The sequence below is a fragment of the Carcharodon carcharias genome, chromosome 10 (assembly GCF_017639515.1).
Source record: "Carcharodon carcharias isolate sCarCar2 chromosome 10, sCarCar2.pri, whole genome shotgun sequence".
Lineage (NCBI taxonomy): Eukaryota > Metazoa > Chordata > Chondrichthyes > Lamniformes > Lamnidae > Carcharodon > Carcharodon carcharias.
In genome coordinates, this window is record NC_054476.1 from 104,664,387 (window position 1) to 104,681,494 (window position 17,108).

Consider the following 17,108-nt stretch of genomic DNA (forward strand, 5'->3'; position numbering starts at 1 on the left):
AATCTCAGAAAATTTTGCTGAACAAATTACATCATGATGCAATTCTAAAATTGGAGGAATTTAGAATCCAGCAAAGGAGGACCAAGAAACTGATAAAGAAAGGGGAAAGAGAATATGAATCCAAGAAAGCGAGAAACAAAGGCGGACTGTTAAAGCTTCTTTAGGTAGGAAAGGATCAGATTAGCAAGGACAAATGTGGGTCCATTATGGGAGGAGACAAGAGAATTTATAATAGAGAGTAGGGAAATGCTAGAGAAACTAAACAATTACTTTGTGTCTATATAGAAAACCTTGCAGAAACACTAGGGCACCAAGAAGCTTGTGAAAATGAGGAACTGAAAAAAGGAACTTTATTAATATAAAGAGGTAGTGCTCAAAAAATTAATTGAAGGTTGATAAATCCCCTGGACCTGATGAACCACATCCCAGAGTGTTGAAGGAGATGGCTATAGAGATAGTGGATTCATTGATGGTTATCTTTCAAAATCTGAGACTGGAAAGTAGCAAATGTAACCCAATCATTTAAAGAGGGAGGGAGAGAGAAAACAGAGAATTACAGACTTGTTAGTTTGATGTTAACTGTAGGGAAAATGTTCCATTATAGAGAATGTATAACTAGACATTTGGAAAATAATGACATGGTTAGGCAGTCAACGTGGATTTATGAAGGAAAATCATGTTTAACGAATCTGATGGAATTTTTTGAGGATGTTACTTGTAGCATAAAAGGAGAGCCAGTGGATGTGTTGTATTTGGATTTGCAAAAGGGTTTTGATAAGATTGCCACATAGGTTAGTAAACAAAATTAGAGCATATGGGATTGGGGATAAAAGACTGGTATGGTTTGAGACTTGGTTAACAGACAGAAAACAGTAGGAATAAATGGGTCATTATCAGGATGTCAGGCTGTTACTAATGGGATACTGCAAGGATCAGTGCTTGGGCTACAGTTGTTCACAATCTATATCAATAATTTGGATGGGGGGAACAAATGTAATATTTACAAATTTTCTTATGACACAAAACCAGGTAGGAATGCAAGTTGTGAGGAGGATGCAAAGAGATTCAAGAGGACTCGGACAGGCTATTTCAGACTGAGATGAGGAGGAATTTTTTCACTCGGGGGGGGGGGGGGGGGGGGGGGGGGGGGGGGGGGGGGGGGGGGGTGAATCTTTGGAATTCTCTACTCCAGAGGGCTGTGGAAACACAATCATTGAACATGTTCCAGACAGAAATCTGGATAATAATATCAAGGGATATGGAGATAGTGCAGGAAAGTGGCATGGAGCAAGCTCAATGGGCTGAATGGCCTAGTCCTTTTCCTATGTTCTTAACTCTTCAACCAGAATTCTCGATGCTTGTTTCTGGCTTGTTGCATATTTGATTTTAGCAGCTCTGCTGGCTACGCAGTCCCTCCCTGAGCACTGGAATTCACTCTCAGAATGCCACTCTTTCCTCTTTTTAAGAAACTCTTTAAAAATGATGACCTGAAAACTCACTTGACCTAATACCTATTCCTTACCTTGGGCGATGGCGTAGTAGCATTTTGCTGGACTAGAAATGCAGAGACCCAGGATAATGCTCTGGGGACCCGGATTTAAAAGACCCAGGATAATGCTCTGGGGACCCGGGTTCAAATCCCACCATGTGGAATTTGAATTCAATAAAAATCTGGAATTAAAAGTCTAATGATGACCATGAAATCATAATCAATTGTAAAAATCCATCTGGTTCACTAATGTCCTTTAGGGAAGGAAATCTACCAACCTTACCTGGCCTACATGTGACTCTAGACCCACAATAATGTGTTTGACTCTTAAAATGCCCACTGAAATGGCCTAGCAAGCCACTCAGTTGTATCAAACTGCTAGCAAGTCACAAAAAAATGAAACGCAACTGGATGGACCACCCGGCATCAACCTAGGCACTAGAAATGACAACAGCATTCTGTCAACCCTGCAAAGTCCTCCTTACTAAAATCTGGGGGCTAGTGCCAAAATTGGGAGAGCCGTCTCACAGACAAGTCAAGAAACAGCCTGACAGTGATCCTCACAGAATCATACCTTACAGATAATGTCCCAGACACCACCATCACCACCCCTGGGTATGGACAGACCCAGCAGAGGTGGCGACACAGCGGTATACAGTCAGGAGGGAGTTGCCCTGGGAATCCTCAACATGGACTCTGGATTCCATGAAGTCTCATGGCATCAGGTCAAACATGGGCAAAGAAACCTCCTACTGATTACCACATACTGCCCTTCCCCACCTCAGCTGATGAATCGGTGTTCCTCCATGTTGAACACCTCTTGGAGGAAGCACAAGGGTGACAAAGGCACAGAATGTACTCCAGGTGGGGGACCTCAATAGCCATTACCAAGAGTGGCTCAGCAGCACAACTACTGACCGAGCCCTAAAGCTGTTAGATTGGGTCTGCGGCAGGTGGTGAGGGAAGCAAGAGGGAAAAACATACTTGACCTCACCCTCACCAACCTGCCTGTCACAGATGCATCTGTCCATGACAGTATCAGTAGGAGTGACCATCACACAGTCGTTGAGGAGACGAAGCCTCACCTTCACACTGAGGATACCCTCCATCTAGCAACTCAAGACTGTGCATCCATGAGGCGCTGTGGGTCATCAGCAGCAGAATTGTACTCGAACACAATCTGTAACCTCATGGCCCAGCATATCCACCACTCTACCGTTACCATCAAGCCAGGGGATCAACCCTGCTTCAATGAAGATTGCAGGAGGACATGCCAGGAGCAGCAGCAGAAATACCTAAAATTGAGGTGTCAACCTGGTGAAGTTATAACACAGGACTACTTGCGTGCCAAACAGCATAAGCAGGTGACAGGGTTAAGTGATCCTACAACCAACTGATCAGATCTCAGTCCTGCTACATCCAGTTGTGAATGGTGGTGGACAATAAAATATCCCCATCCTCAATGATGGAGGAGCCCAGTACACCAATGCAAAAGACAAGGCCGAAGATAAGGCATTTGCTACAATCTTCAGCCAGAAGTGCCGAGTGGATGATCCATCTCGGCCTCCTCCAGAGGTCCCCAGCTTCACAGATGCCAGTCTTCAGCCAATTCGATTCGTTCCACGTGATAGCAAGAAACAGCCGAAGGCACTGGATACAGCAAAGGCTATGGGCCCTGACAATATTCCGGCAATAGTACTGAAGACTTGTGCTCCAGAACTTACCACGCCTCTAGTCAAGCTATTCCAGTACAGCTACAACACTGGCATCTACCCGGCTATGTGGAAAATCGCCCAGGTATATCCTGTATACAAAAGCAGGACAAATCCAACCCGGCCAATTACAGTCCCATCAGTCTACTCTCAATCATAAGTAATGGAAAGAGTCATCAACAGGGCCATTAAGCTGTACTTGTTTAGCAATGATCTGCTCACTTTGGGTTCCGCCAGGGCCACTCAGCTCCTGTCCTCATTACAGCCTTGATTTAAACATGGACAAAAGAGATGAACTCCCAGTGTGAGATGAGAGTGACATCAAGGTCGTAAATGGGAATCAGGGGGAAAACTCTCCGCTGGTTGGAGTCATACCTAGTACAAAAGGAAGATGGTTGTGGTTGTTGGAAGTTAGTCATCTCAGCTCCAGGACATCACTGCAAGAGTTCCTTAGGGTAGTATCCTTCAGCTGGTTATCTTCAGCTGTTTCATCAATGACCTTCCTTCCATCATGAGGTCAGAAGTAGGGATGTTCGCTGATAATTGCACAGTGTTCAACACCATTTGCGACTCCTCAGATACTGACGAAGTCCATGTCCAAAAGCAGCAAGACCTGGACAAAATCCAGACTTGGGCTGACAAGTGTCAAGTAACATTCGTGCCACAAGTGTCAGACAATGACCACGTGCAACAAGGGAGAATCCAACCATCGCCCCCTTAATGTATCATTAACATCACTGCATCCCCCACTATCAACATCCTGGGAGTTACACTATTGGCCAGAAACTGGACTAGCCATATAAATACTGTGGCTACAAGAGTAGGTCACAGGTTAGGAATCGTGCGACAAATAACTCACCTCCTGACTCCCCAAAGCCCATCCACAATCAACAAGGCACAAGGCAGGAGTGTGATGGAATACTCCCCACTTGCCTGGATGAGTACAGTTCCAACAACACTCAAGAAGCTTGACACCATCCAGGACAAAGCAGCCCACTTGATTGGCACCACATCCACAAACATTCACTCCCTCCCCACCGATGCACAGTAGTAGTGTATATCATTTACAAGATGCACTGCAGGAACTTGCCAAGGCTCCTTAGACAGCATCTTCCAAACCCACGACCGCCGCCATCTAGAAGGACAAGGGCAGCAGATACATGGGAACACCACCACCTGGAGGTTCCCCTCCAAGTCACTCACCATCCTAAATTGGAAATATATCGCCGTTCCTTCATTGTCTCTGGGTCAAAATCCTGGAACTCCCTTCCTAACAGCTATGTGGGTGTACCTATACCACATGGACTGCAGCAGTTCAAAAAGGCAGCTCACTATCACTTTCTCAAGGGTAATTAGGGATGGGAAATAAATGCTGGCCCTTCCAGCGAAGCCCACATACCATGAATGAATTTTTTTTTAAAAATTTTCTTTTGATAAGGGTCCTGAAGTGCCTTGGGCTATTTTGCTATTTTAAAGCATCAAATAAAACCAAGATGCTGTTTAAATGCAGATAATTATGTATTTAATTTACAGCATTGTTATTAAAAACAAAATACACCGATTGAACATTTTCATGCCATGACACTTCAAAGTACAAAGACATTCTCCAGTAACACAAGATTCCAAACCCAGGGGACAGCTTCTTAATTGACTTCTGCAAGGTCCAAGCATTTCTAAATACCCACACTTATTTATCGGTCCCTTTTCGGCCAGAAATTCAATTTTGTGACATTCCCAGGTAGGGATTGCATGACAATTGCCTGCAAAATTCAAACTTCTAATGGGCAATTGCCCTGCAATGGGAGTCATTTGAAAATGCCAACTAACTCTCAAACTAACTTTGAATGTTCCTGACTGTTTCTGGGTAATTCCTAACGTAGAACAATCAGAAGAATTATAGCTTTTGGGTAACTATTGTACTGACCTCCCAACAGGACGATCACCACCGCCCCCCCACCCCCCAACAGACCCCGCAACTACACCCACCTGCCCCAACATACATGGGACCTCTTGACTACACCACCCTGCCCCCACCAAACTATCCAACTCCCTGCCGAGCGACCCTCCTCCGACTACCCAACCACCAACCCCCCCCCCCCCCCCCCCCCCCCCCGCAACAATCTTCCCCGCTTATACACTTACCTTCTCCCTGGCGGGATCTTTAAACTTACCTGGTACCATAAAAAAGGGGGCATAAAGGGGCACGGCTTCTTTACTTTCAACTGAACTGTCCTTGACCTGTGTCGGAAGAGATAGGATCGCCTGGGTTTGAAGTTAAGTAACTATGAGCAGATCGGCAATACCAATTGCCACCCCACAGGAAGTTATGGCCCTTTATTCCATGCCATTTAAGAATGGGGACTGCCATCATTGGTGAACATTCCTCCATACCACTGTAAGACAATCTGCCATGGTCACATTAGAACTTGAATCAAAACAAATGCTCCAAATTGCCTGTAAGACTGAGCTCCGCTGAGAATCATATTACATGCACCTCAAAAGTATTGACTTAACAAAACCATAACCATTTGTTACCTCTGAAATGTAGAGATCTGCTTGTTTCAGCAGCTCGCCAATAATGAGCACATTGGAAGTGGTGCCATCACCAGTCATATCATCCTGAGCTGTAGCCACTTTAGCAATTAAAGAGGCTGTTGGGTGTTGTATTTGCTGCAATGGAATAATTGGTATATTCAAAAATAATTTTTTTTTTTTTACACATTCCACTGACATGCGTGGATTTATTATTTCTTACTGATCCTATAAAACAGATGAAATCATTTTTCATTAGATTGAGGAACATAAGAACAGAAAGATGTCATTCAGCTCAAGCTTGTTCAACATTCAATCAGATCGTGGCCAACCTGTATCTTAACTCCAAAACCTACTTAGGTTCCATATCTCAATAACCTTCCCAACAAAGATCTATCAATCCTAATTTTTCAACTGACCCTCCACACTCAGCATCTTTTTGATGGAGTGATCCAGATTTCCTCTGACCTTTGTGTGAGGTACTTGTGACACCCTGAATGGCTTAGCTCTAATTTTAAGACTGTGCCCCCACCATGAGCAGAAATAATTACTTTTCCTATCTACTCCAACAAATGCTTGGTAATCAGATCTCCTACAAATATTAAATGAAGAATGACAATGCAAGTTTTTTCAATTTCTTTCCCCAGTTGAAGCAATCTATGAATATACTGTACTACAACTTGGCTTGAATAATACATCTCCCCTTGTTGGCAGCATATGGTATCGCTGAGCCAAGTCACTATGGCCTGGTCTCTTATTCCTAACCTTGCGAAAATGCACAGATGTGGACACCCCAGACATTCAAGACTAGTACATGTTGCAATGCCAACTGAATGAACTATTAGCATTCATGAAACCCACCTCACCATCCTCGGAAAAAGCTAAGCGAGTTTTCATTTCATTCAGCCGGAGAATTCCAGTACCTCAGTATCTAAACCAGCATATGGCCTCAAACTCAACTTAGTTTACTAATTTTTCAATTAATTGTACAAGACTATTTAAACTTGTGAGATAGTTGTAGAAATAAATCTATTTCAATTTGTTCGGCACGTTTAACGTATGAACTGTCCAGGAGCATTATAAAACAAAGCATGACACACAAGGAGATATTAGGTCAAAAGTTTAGTCAAAGCCACAGGTTTTAACAAGTGTCTTAAAAAGGAAAAGTGAAGCAGACACTTCTAGGAAGGGAATTCCAAAGCTTGGGGCTTGGATAACTGACCACCAACAGTCCAGCAATTATGATTGGGAATGTACAACAGGCCAAAATTCCAGGAGTGCAGGTATCTTGGAGGGTTATGGGGGCTGGAGGAGATTACAGGGATATGGAAGGATAATGCCATGGAGGGATTTGAAAACAAGGATGTAAGTTTTAAAATCAAGAAGTTGCTTGACTAGGATCTAATGAAGGTCAGTGAGCACAGGAGGGGGAAGGGGAAGGGGACTTGGTGCAATGAAGGATCGAGAAGATGACAGCACAGATTTAAAGTAAATGGCAAAAGAAGCAATGGTGACATGAGGAAAAACCTTTTCAAGCGGCAAGTGGTTAGAATCTGGAATGCAGTGTGTGGTGTGGTGGAGACAGATTCAATCGAAGCATTCAAAGGATTAGATTGTTATCTGAAAAGGAAGAATGTGCAGGGTTATGGGAAAAGGGTGGGGCAATGGCACTAGGTAAATTGTTCATTCGGAGAGCCAGAACAGGAATGACAAGGCAAATGGCCTCCTTTTGTGCTGTAACAATTCTGTGAGGTTAAAACACAGGCAGCAGAGTTTTGCATGATCTCAACTTTATGGAAGGTAGAATGTGGGAGACCAGCCATGAGTGTCTCGGAATAGTCAAGATAACAGGTAACAGAGGAATGGATGACGGTTCCAGCAGCAGATGACCTGAGACAGGGACAAAGTCAAGGTGGAAAAAGGCAGCACAGATGAGGTTGGAAGCTCACCTTAGGATCAAATGTGACTAAGGTTGGAAACAGTCTGGCTTAATCTCATCGACAGTTGCCATGGAGAGGAATGGAGTCAGTAGCTAGGGAGCAGGGTTTGGAACAAGGACTGAAAACAATAGCTCCAGTCTTGCCAATATTCAACTGGAGTAAATTTCTGCCCATCCAGTACTGGATGTTGGATAAGCAGCCTGATAATTCCACAATACTAGGTATGACAATGTCTGATGAACTTGGTGGAAGGAAAACACTGTTGACACAGTTACATTTACAGTAATGCGAGTTTCAAACTCCCATGGCACATAATTTTCAAAATGTCCACCCAAATTATGACTTCATTTACTTACAACAATATGCAGCTGCATTTCCCCAGCTGTGTAATTATGAATATTTTCATGGGAACTATGCTACACTTACCATTTCATGCAGCAAAACATTACCATCTTTAGTAAGCTTGATATCTCCAGCACCAGAAACGAGCCTAAGAAAAAACGATTGAGCAAGTGAACTGAAATTCAAATGGCATTTATTGCATCCTCTGTGCAGTTGCAAAATTCGCACAATGAACTTGGAAATGGATGAAGCCACGAACTATTAAATGTGTAAGTCCCCCAGTCCTTCACTAGACTGTCAACTGGATCACAGCCCCACACGATCTCACCAAAATGCCTCATGATCTAATCCCAGCCTCCTCTCCACCCACACCCACTCGCTCCCTCCCCTTCCCCCAACACTCAAGGCTCATTCCTAGCAATCACCCTCCCCCCGTATTTCCCCCTTCCGGATTCCTCATTCTTCCTCCCCACCCCATCCTGTATTCCCCCTCTACCCCACCGTTTTCCCCTCTCTCTTCCCTCCCCCCCATTTTCCCCCCTCTCTCCGTTTCCCCCCTCTTTCTCCTCCCCTGCGTTTTCCTCTCTCTCCCTTCCTCCCGTTTTCCCCTTCTCTCCTCCCCCTCCGTTTTCCCCTCCTCCCCCCCGTTTCCCCACTCTCTCCTCTCCCCGATCCCCCCACTCTCTCCTACCCCACCCCTCGTTGCCCCTCTCTCTCTCCTCCCCCGGTTCCCTCTCCCCCCCCCCCCCCCCCCCCCCCCCCCCCCCCCCATTTCCCCTCCCTCTCTCCTCCCCCACGTTTCCCCTTCCTCTCTCCTCCCCCGTTTCCCCTCTCTCCTCCCCCTCGTTTTCCCTCCCTCTCCTCCCCGTTTCCCATCCCACTCTCCTCCCCCCCTGTTTCCCCCACTCTCTCCCCCCGTTTTCCCTTCTCTTCCCGCCCCCGGTGTTCCCTTCTCTCCCCACTGCCACCCGTCCCCCCCGCCCCAGTTTTCCCTTCTCTCCCCACCGCCCCCCGTTTTCCCTCTCCCCACCCCCCCCATTTTCCCTTCTCTCCCCACCCCCCCCATTTTCCCTTCTCTCCCCACCCCCCCCATTTTCCCTTCTCTCCGCCCCCGTTTTCACTTTGCAAACCCCCGTCTTCCCTTTTCTACCCCCCCCGTTTTCCCTTCTCCTCCTCCCCCCCCGTTTTCCCTTTGCAACCCCCCCACCGTTTTCCCTTTTCTCCCCACCACCCCCGTTTTCCCTTTTCTCTCTCTCCCCGTTTTCCCTTTGCAACCCCCCACCCCCATTTTCCCTTCTACCCCCGTTTTCCCTTCTCTCCCCACCACCCCCGTTTTCCCTTCTCCTCCTCCCCCACACAGTTTTCCCTTCTCCTCCTCCCCCACACAGTTTTCCCTTCTCCTCCTCCCCCACACAGTTTTCCCTTCTCCTCCTCCCCCACACAGTTTTCCCTTTTCCTCCTCCCCACCGTTTTCCCTTCTCCTCCTCCCCACCGTTTTCCCTTCTCCTCCTCCCCCGCTTTCCCTTCTCCCCCGCCCCCCAGTTTTCCTTTCTCCTCCTCCCCGCCCCCCAGTTTTCCTTTCTCCTCCTCCCCGCCCCCCAGTTTTCCTTTCTCCTCCTCCCCGCCCCCCAGTTTTCCTTTCTCCTCCTCCCCGCCCCCCAGTTTTCCTTTCTCCTCCTCCCCGCCCCCCAGTTTTCCTTTCTCCTCCTCCCCGCCCCCCAGTTTTCCTTTCTCCTCCTCCCCGCCCCCCAGTTTTCCTTTCTCCTCCTCCCCGCCCCCCAGTTTTCCTTTCTCCTCCTCCCCGCCCCCCAGTTTTCCTTTCTCCTCCTCCCCGCCCCCCAGTTTTCCTTTCTCCTCCTCCCCGCCCCCCAGTTTTCCTTTCTCCTCCTCCCCGCCCCCCAGTTTTCCTTTCTCCTCCTCCCCGCCCCCCAGTTTTCCTTTCTCCTCCTCCCCGCCCCCCAGTTTTCCTTTCTCCTCCTCCCCGCCCCCCAGTTTTCCTTTCTCCTCCTCCCCGCCCCCCAGTTTTCCTTTCTCCTCCTCCCCGCCCCCCAGTTTTCCTTTCTCCTCCTCCCCGCCCCCCAGTTTTCCTTTCTCCTCCTCCCCGCCCCCCAGTTTTCCTTTCTCCTCCTCCCCGCCCCCCAGTTTTCCTTTCTCCTCCTCCCCGCCCCCCAGTTTTCCTTTCTCCTCCTCCCCGCCCCCCAGTTTTCCTTTCTCCTCCTCCCCGCCCCCCAGTTTTCCTTTCTCCTCCTCCCCGCCCCCCAGTTTTCCTTTCTCCTCCTCCCCGCCCCCCAGTTTTCCTTTCTCCTCCTCCCCGCCCCCCAGTTTTCCTTTCTCCTCCTCCCCGCCCCCCAGTTTTCCTTTCTCCTCCTCCCCGCCCCCCAGTTTTCCTTTCTCCTCCTCCCCGCCCCCCAGTTTTCCTTTCTCCTCCTCCCCGCCCCCCAGTTTTCCTTTCTCCTCCTCCCCGCCCCCCAGTTTTCCTTTCTCCTCCTCCCCGCCCCCCAGTTTTCCTTTCTCCTCCTCCCCGCCCCCCAGTTTTCCTTTCTCCTCCTCCCCGCCCCCCAGTTTTCCTTTCTCCTCCTCCCCGCCCCCCAGTTTTCCTTTCTCCTCCTCCCCGCCCCCCAGTTTTCCTTTCTCCTCCTCCCCGCCCCCCAGTTTTCCTTTCTCCTCCTCCCCGCCCCCCAGTTTTCCTTTCTCCTCCTCCCCGCCCCCCAGTTTTCCTTTCTCCTCCTCCCCGCCCCCCAGTTTTCCTTTCTCCTCCTCCCCGCCCCCCAGTTTTCCTTTCTCCTCCTCCCCGCCCCCCAGTTTTCCTTTCTCCTCCTCCCCGCCCCCCAGTTTTCCTTTCTCCTCCTCCCCGCCCCCCAGTTTTCCTTTCTCCTCCTCCCCGCCCCCCAGTTTTCCTTTCTCCTCCTCCCCGCCCCCCAGTTTTCCTTTCTCCTCCTCCCCGCCCCCCAGTTTTCCTTTCTCCTCCTCCCCGCCCCCCAGTTTTCCTTTCTCCTCCTCCCCGCCCCCCAGTTTTCCTTTCTCCTCCTCCCCGCCCCCCAGTTTTCCTTTCTCCTCCTCCCCGCCCCCCAGTTTTCCTTTCTCCTCCTCCCCGCCCCCCAGTTTTCCTTTCTCCTCCTCCCCGCCCCCCAGTTTTCCTTTCTCCTCCTCCCCGCCCCCCAGTTTTCCTTTCTCCTCCTCCCCGCCCCCCAGTTTTCCTTTCTCCTCCTCCCCGCCCCCCAGTTTTCCTTTCTCCTCCTCCCCGCCCCCCAGTTTTCCTTTCTCCTCCTCCCCGCCCCCCAGTTTTCCTTTCTCCTCCTCCCCGCCCCCCAGTTTTCCTTTCTCCTCCTCCCCGCCCCCCAGTTTTCCTTTCTCCTCCTCCCCGCCCCCCAGTTTTCCTTTCTCCTCCTCCCCGCCCCCCAGTTTTCCTTTCTCCTCCTCCCCGCCCCCCCAGTTTTCCTTTCTCCTCCTCCCCCCCCCCCCGTTTTCCTTTCTCCTCCTCCCCCCCACGTTTTCCCTTCTCCTCCTCCCCCCAACGTTTTCCCTTCTCCTCCTCCCCCCACCGTTTTCCCTTCTCCTCCTCCCCCAACCGTTTTCCCTTCTCCTCCTCCCCCCACCGTTTTCCCTTCTCCTCTTCCTCCCCACCCCAGCCCCGTTTTCCCTTCTCCTCCTCCTCCCCCCCCCGGACCACGTGCTCTCCCCGCCGGCTCAGTAGGCCGCGGCTTCTCACATCTTCATGGTTCCTTTCGGTCCCAGGTTGGTCCTCAGCACATCCTGCAAACCCCGAGCCGCACTAATATTCACAGCGAGTGCGGCCTGGGCCCTGGCCACCTCGGCTTTCGGGTTTAAAGCTTTGATCGCGGACATTGCAGGAACTCAACCAACCAACACCGAACTCAACCCCAGAGTCACTGCTAACCGCCCTCCTCTTCATCCCATTGGCTGCTAACTGCCCTCCTCTTCATCCCATTGGCTGCTAACCGCCCTTCCCCCTCATCCCATTGGCTGCTAACCGCCTTCCTCCTCATCCCATTGGCTGCTAACCGCCCGCCCCTTCATCCCGTTGGCTGCTAACCACCTTCCCCTTCATCCCATTGGCTGCTATCCGCACTCCCCTTATCCTATTGACTGCTAACTGCCCGCCCCCTAACACTATTGGGTGCTCTCCTTCAAACCCCGCTATGTATGGTCGGTATGCACGTCAATCACTCCTGCTCAAGATGACAGGCTTTTTATGTGATAGAGCCGCTTGTCAATCATCACTTATCTGATTGATGATTGGTTCAGAAATATGTTGTGGGTGGCGGTTTGGAGAATGTTCTGGAAGGTGATGGAGGCTACGCGGGGCGCGGGGTGTGGGAGGAGGAGGCTGCTCGGGGGGGGGTGGGCGGAAGAGGAGGCTGCGCAGGTGAGGCTGGTGGGGCGGGAGGAGGAGGCTGCGCGAGGGTTGGTATGGGGGGATGGTGGTGAGGAGGAGTCTGCGCTGGGGGAAGGGGGGAGGAGGAGGAGTGCCAGCAGTGTGGGAAAGGAGAAACTTGAAATAAATCAGAGAATAGGAGGAGGCTTTTCGGTTTGTCGTGTCCATGCTGGCACATTAAAAGAGCAATTCATCGCCCCCCCGCACATTTTTCCTCTTCAGATAATTATCCAGACCTCTCTTGAAGATAAAAACAAAAAACTGCGGATGCTTGAAATCCAAAACAAAACAGAATTATCTGGAAAAACTCAGCAGGTCTGGCAGCATGGGTGGAGAAGAAAAAAGTTGACGTTTTGAGTCCCCATGACCCTTCAACAGAACTAAGTGAAATTAGGAGAGGGGTGAAATATAAACTGGTTTAAGGTGGAGGGGGTTAGAGGGAGAGAAGTGGGGGGGGAATGGTGTGGTTGTAGGGACAAGCAAGCAGTGATAGGAGCAGATAATCAAAAGTGTCACAGACAAAAGAACAAAGAAGTGTTGAAGGTGGTGATATTATCTAAACGAATGTGCTAATTAATGGCTGGTAGGACACACAAGGTACAGCTCTAGTGGGGGTGGGGTGGAATAAGACTAACCAGGCATAAAAGGCATAGATTTAAAAATAATGGAAATAGGTGGGAAAAGAAAAATCTATATAAATTATTGGAAAAAACAAAAGGGAGGAGGAAGAAACGGAAAGGGGATGGGGATGGAGGAGGGAGTTCAAGATCTAAAGTTGTTGAATTCAATATTCAGTCTGGAAGGCTGTAAAGTGCCTAGTCAGAAGATGAGGTGCTGTTCCTCCAGTTTGCGTTGGGCTTCACTGGAACAATGCAGCAAGCCAAGGACAGACATGTGGGCAAGAGAGCAGGGTGGAGTGTTAAAATGGCAAGCAACAGGGAGGTTTGGGTCTTTCTTGCGGACAGACCGCAGGTGTTCTGCAAAGCGGTTGCCCAATTTGCGTTTGGTCTCTCCAATGTAGGGGAGACCGCATTGGGAGCAACAAATGCAGTAGACTAAGTTGGGGGAAATGCAAGTGAAAGGCTGCTTCACTTGAAAGGAGTGTTTGGGCCCTTGGACGGTGAGAAGAGAGGAAGTGAAGAGGCAGGTGTTACAGCACTGGTATCTACCTGGTTATGTGGAAAATTGCCCAGTTATGTCCTGTACACAAAAAGCTGGACAATTACTTCCCCATCAGTCTCCAATCGTTCATCAGTAAAGTAATGGAAGGGGTCATCAACAGTGCTATCAAGCAGCACTTGCTCAGCAATAACCTGCTCACTGATGCCCAGTTTGGGTTCCGCTAGGGCCACTCAGCTCCTGACCTCATTACAGCCTTGGTTCAAACATGGACAAAAGAGCTGAACTGCCGAAGTGAGGTGACAGTGACTGCCCTTGACATCAAGGCCGCGTTTGACCAAGTGTGGCATCAAGGAGCCTGAGCAAAACTGGAGCCAATGGGATTTGGAGGAAAACTCTCCACTGGTTAGAATCATACTATTGTATTAGTACAAAGGGAGATGGTTGTGGTTGTTGGAGGTCAGTCATCTCAGTCCCAAGACATTACAGCAAGAGTTCCTCAGGGTAGTATCCTCAGCCCAACCGTCTTCAGCTACTTCATCAATGACTTTCCGTCATAAGGTCAGAAGTGGGGATGTTCGCTGATGATTACACAATGTTCAGCACCATTCGCTACTCCTCAGACACTGAAGCAGTCTATGTACAAATGCAGCAAGACCTGGACAATATCCAGGTTTGGGCTGACAAGTGGCAAGTAACATTCATGCTACGCTACACAAGTGCCAGGCAATGGCCATCTCCAACAAGAGAGAATCCAACCATTGCCCCTTAATTTTCAATAGCATTACCATCACTGAATCCCCTACTATCAGTATTCTGGGGGCTACCATCGACCAGAAACTGAACTAGACTAGCCATATAAATAATGTGGCTACAAGAGCAGATCAAAGGCTAGCAATTGTGCGACAAGTAACTCACCTCTTGACTCAAAGCCCGTGCACCATCTACAAGGCACAAGTCAGGAGTGTGTTGGAATACTCCCTACTTGCCCGGATGAGTACAGTTCCCACAACACTGAAGAAGCTTGACGTAGTGAGTTTGGAAGGTGCTGCCAAAGGAGACATGGTGAGTTTCTGCAGTGCATCTTGTAGATGGTACACATTGCTGCCACAGTGCCTTGGTGGTGGAGTGAATGTTTGTAGATGTGTTGCCAATCAAGTGGGCTTCTTTGTCCTGGGGTAGTGTTAAAGACTAAAGAAGGTGCTGATAGTGGCATAAAGGTAAGATAGCAGAATCTGTTAATAGCAGAACAAGGGTCAGTGCTCTGAAACAAAGCTTAGGAGCAAGTGACAGAGGTTGGAGATTGGGGCTGTTGAGGACAAAGAATAAATTTTAAAAAAGAGTAAATAAAAATGAACAAATTTTAAATAAATAAATAATTTTAAAATTGATTAAAACAGTGGTAAAGGTGAAGGAGAGTTCATGGTCTGAAGTCGTTGAATTCAATGTTAAGTCCAGAAGGCTGTAAAGTGCCTAATCGGAAGATGAGGTGCTGTTCTTTCAGTTTGCCTTGGGCTTCACTGGAGCATTGCAGCAGGCCAAGGACAGACATATGGGCATGAGAGCGGGAAGGTGAGTTGAAATGGCAAGCGACAGGAAGGTCTGGATCATGCTTGTGGACTGTACTAAGGTGTTCCGCAAAGTTTGCGTTTAGTCTCCCCAATGTAGACGGAGCCGCATTGGAAGCAGCAAATACAGTAGGCCAAATTGAAGGAGATGCAAGTGAAGCACTGCTTCTGCTGAAAGGAGTGTTTGGGGCCTTGGATGGTGAGGAGGGAGAGTAAAAGGGCATGGGAAGGTGCTGTGGGAAGGGGATGAGGAGTTGGGAATGATGGAGGAGTGGACCATAGTGTCATGGAGGGAATGGTCCCTTTGGAATGCTGACGAGTGGGGTGAGGAGAAGAGGTGTTTGGTGGTGGCATCATGCTGGAGTTGGCAGAAATAGTGGAGGAAAGGCAGAGAAAGCATTTTCTGTTTTTATTTCAAATTCCCAGCATCTGCAATATTTTGCTTTTATCATTGGGAATGATTTATCCATTTCTATTCTGTCCAGACCTGTCATAATTTTGAACATCAAATCTCTTCTCAACCTTCTCCAAGGAGAACAGCCCCAATTTCTCCAATCTATTGATGTATCTGAAGTTCCTCATTCTCGCAACCATTCTCATGAATCTTTCCTGCACCCTTTCTAAAGGCTTCAAAGTGACATCCTCTTTAAAGTGTGATGCCCAGAATTGGACATGTAACTCCAGTTGAGGCTCAACGAGGGTGCTATACATGTTCATCAAAATGTCCTTGATTTTGTACCCAATGCCTCTATTTAATAAAGCCGAGTGTCTGGTATGTCTTATTAAACACTTTCTCATTCACCTTCAATGGTTTCCATACATACAACCCCAGGTCCCTCTCCTCATGCGCCCCCTTTAGAATTGTACTATTAATTTATATTTATATTTGGTCTTCCAAAGTAGAGGAGACCACAATGTGAACAGCGAATACAGAATACTAAATTGAAAGGAATACAAGTAAATCGTCGTTTCACCTGGAAGGAGTATTTGGGGCCTTGGATAGTGAGAAGAGAGGAGGTGAAAGGGCAGATGTCACAGTTTCTGCGTTTGCACAGAAAGATGCCAAAAGATTCTGAAGGGACTTGACAGGGAGACTGACATTGAGACGTTGGTTCTGCTGGCTGGGAAATCTAGAACATGACACATAGTGTGATGAAATTAATATTTTTTTGGATTTGTTTTGTCTATATGTTTTTGCAGGCTAGCACCTGTGGAAGAGACCTTTGGTTGACCAGCTGTCCAACTCTCAACTCTGGCAATGATTTAGCAGCTTTATCAAAGTGAAATTTGGCATTGTTGTTTCACTTTGATTCTGTCACTCTTGCCGGTTACCACTTCTGGCTTCAGTAGTGTTTTAGCTGTTGAAAGAGTAGTTTGGGTGCGGTGTGACATTAGTTGCTGAACTGGACTACTTTCCATGTTCTCAGCAGGAGTGTTTCTCCACTCCAGGATTGCCATGTACACATCTAAGCTGGATCTACTTGATTTTTTGACAATCCCTTAGGCAATTTTCACTGCTGCCTCAGCCTTTCCATTTGACTGGGGATACTGTAGAGATGAGCTGTAACTTCTGAGCTCCCCAGCAGCATATTTTGGGGGTACCCCAAAGATGCACTGGGGAATTCCCATCAGATGTTCCCAGGTAAGGTCTGCACAGCAATTGCCCAGAAGTGCAAATTTACCCTGGGCAATTGCCCGGTACTGGGAACAATTCGAAAGTGCGATTTAAATCACAAACTTTATATGGTTCCCACTGGGTTACACCAACAGTTACCCAGAAAAGGTTAGAAGGATGAAAACCATTTCTAACCTCTGAGTAACTATCGTGCAGAACCAGACCGACTCGCCCCCACTCTCCCCCCCGCCTCTCCTGACTACCCCCCAAGCCTGACAACCTAGGACACTCCCCACAATCCCCCAACTACTCACTGCCTCGAGATATTCCCCTCATGGGAACCTTTCACTCCCACCCACCAGGCCTGACCATGCCCGCCCCCCACTGAGGCCGAG

The 17,108-nt window shown here is 48.6% G+C and overlaps 1 protein-coding gene across 2 annotated transcripts in view; it reads right to left on the reverse strand.

The window, feature by feature from the left end:
- cct6a (chaperonin containing TCP1, subunit 6A (zeta 1)) overlaps positions 1-11,936 on the reverse strand; it is a 41,561-nt gene extending 29,625 nt beyond the window's left edge. Inside the window, exons 1-3 of one of the 2 annotated variants that reach the window (XM_041198315.1) lie at positions 11,725-11,936; positions 8,100-8,163; positions 5,737-5,871 (exon numbers count right to left, since the gene is read on the reverse strand). In XM_041198315.1, coding sequence (XP_041054249.1) covers positions 5,737-5,871; positions 8,100-8,163; positions 11,725-11,861 — 336 coding nt within the window. In that variant the 5' untranslated portion in view covers positions 11,862-11,936. The remainder of the gene's footprint in view (positions 1-5,736; positions 5,872-8,099; positions 8,164-11,724) is intronic. The other variant, XM_041198317.1, reaches the window with a different exon arrangement.
- Positions 11,937-17,108: the final 5,172 nt, after the last annotated feature.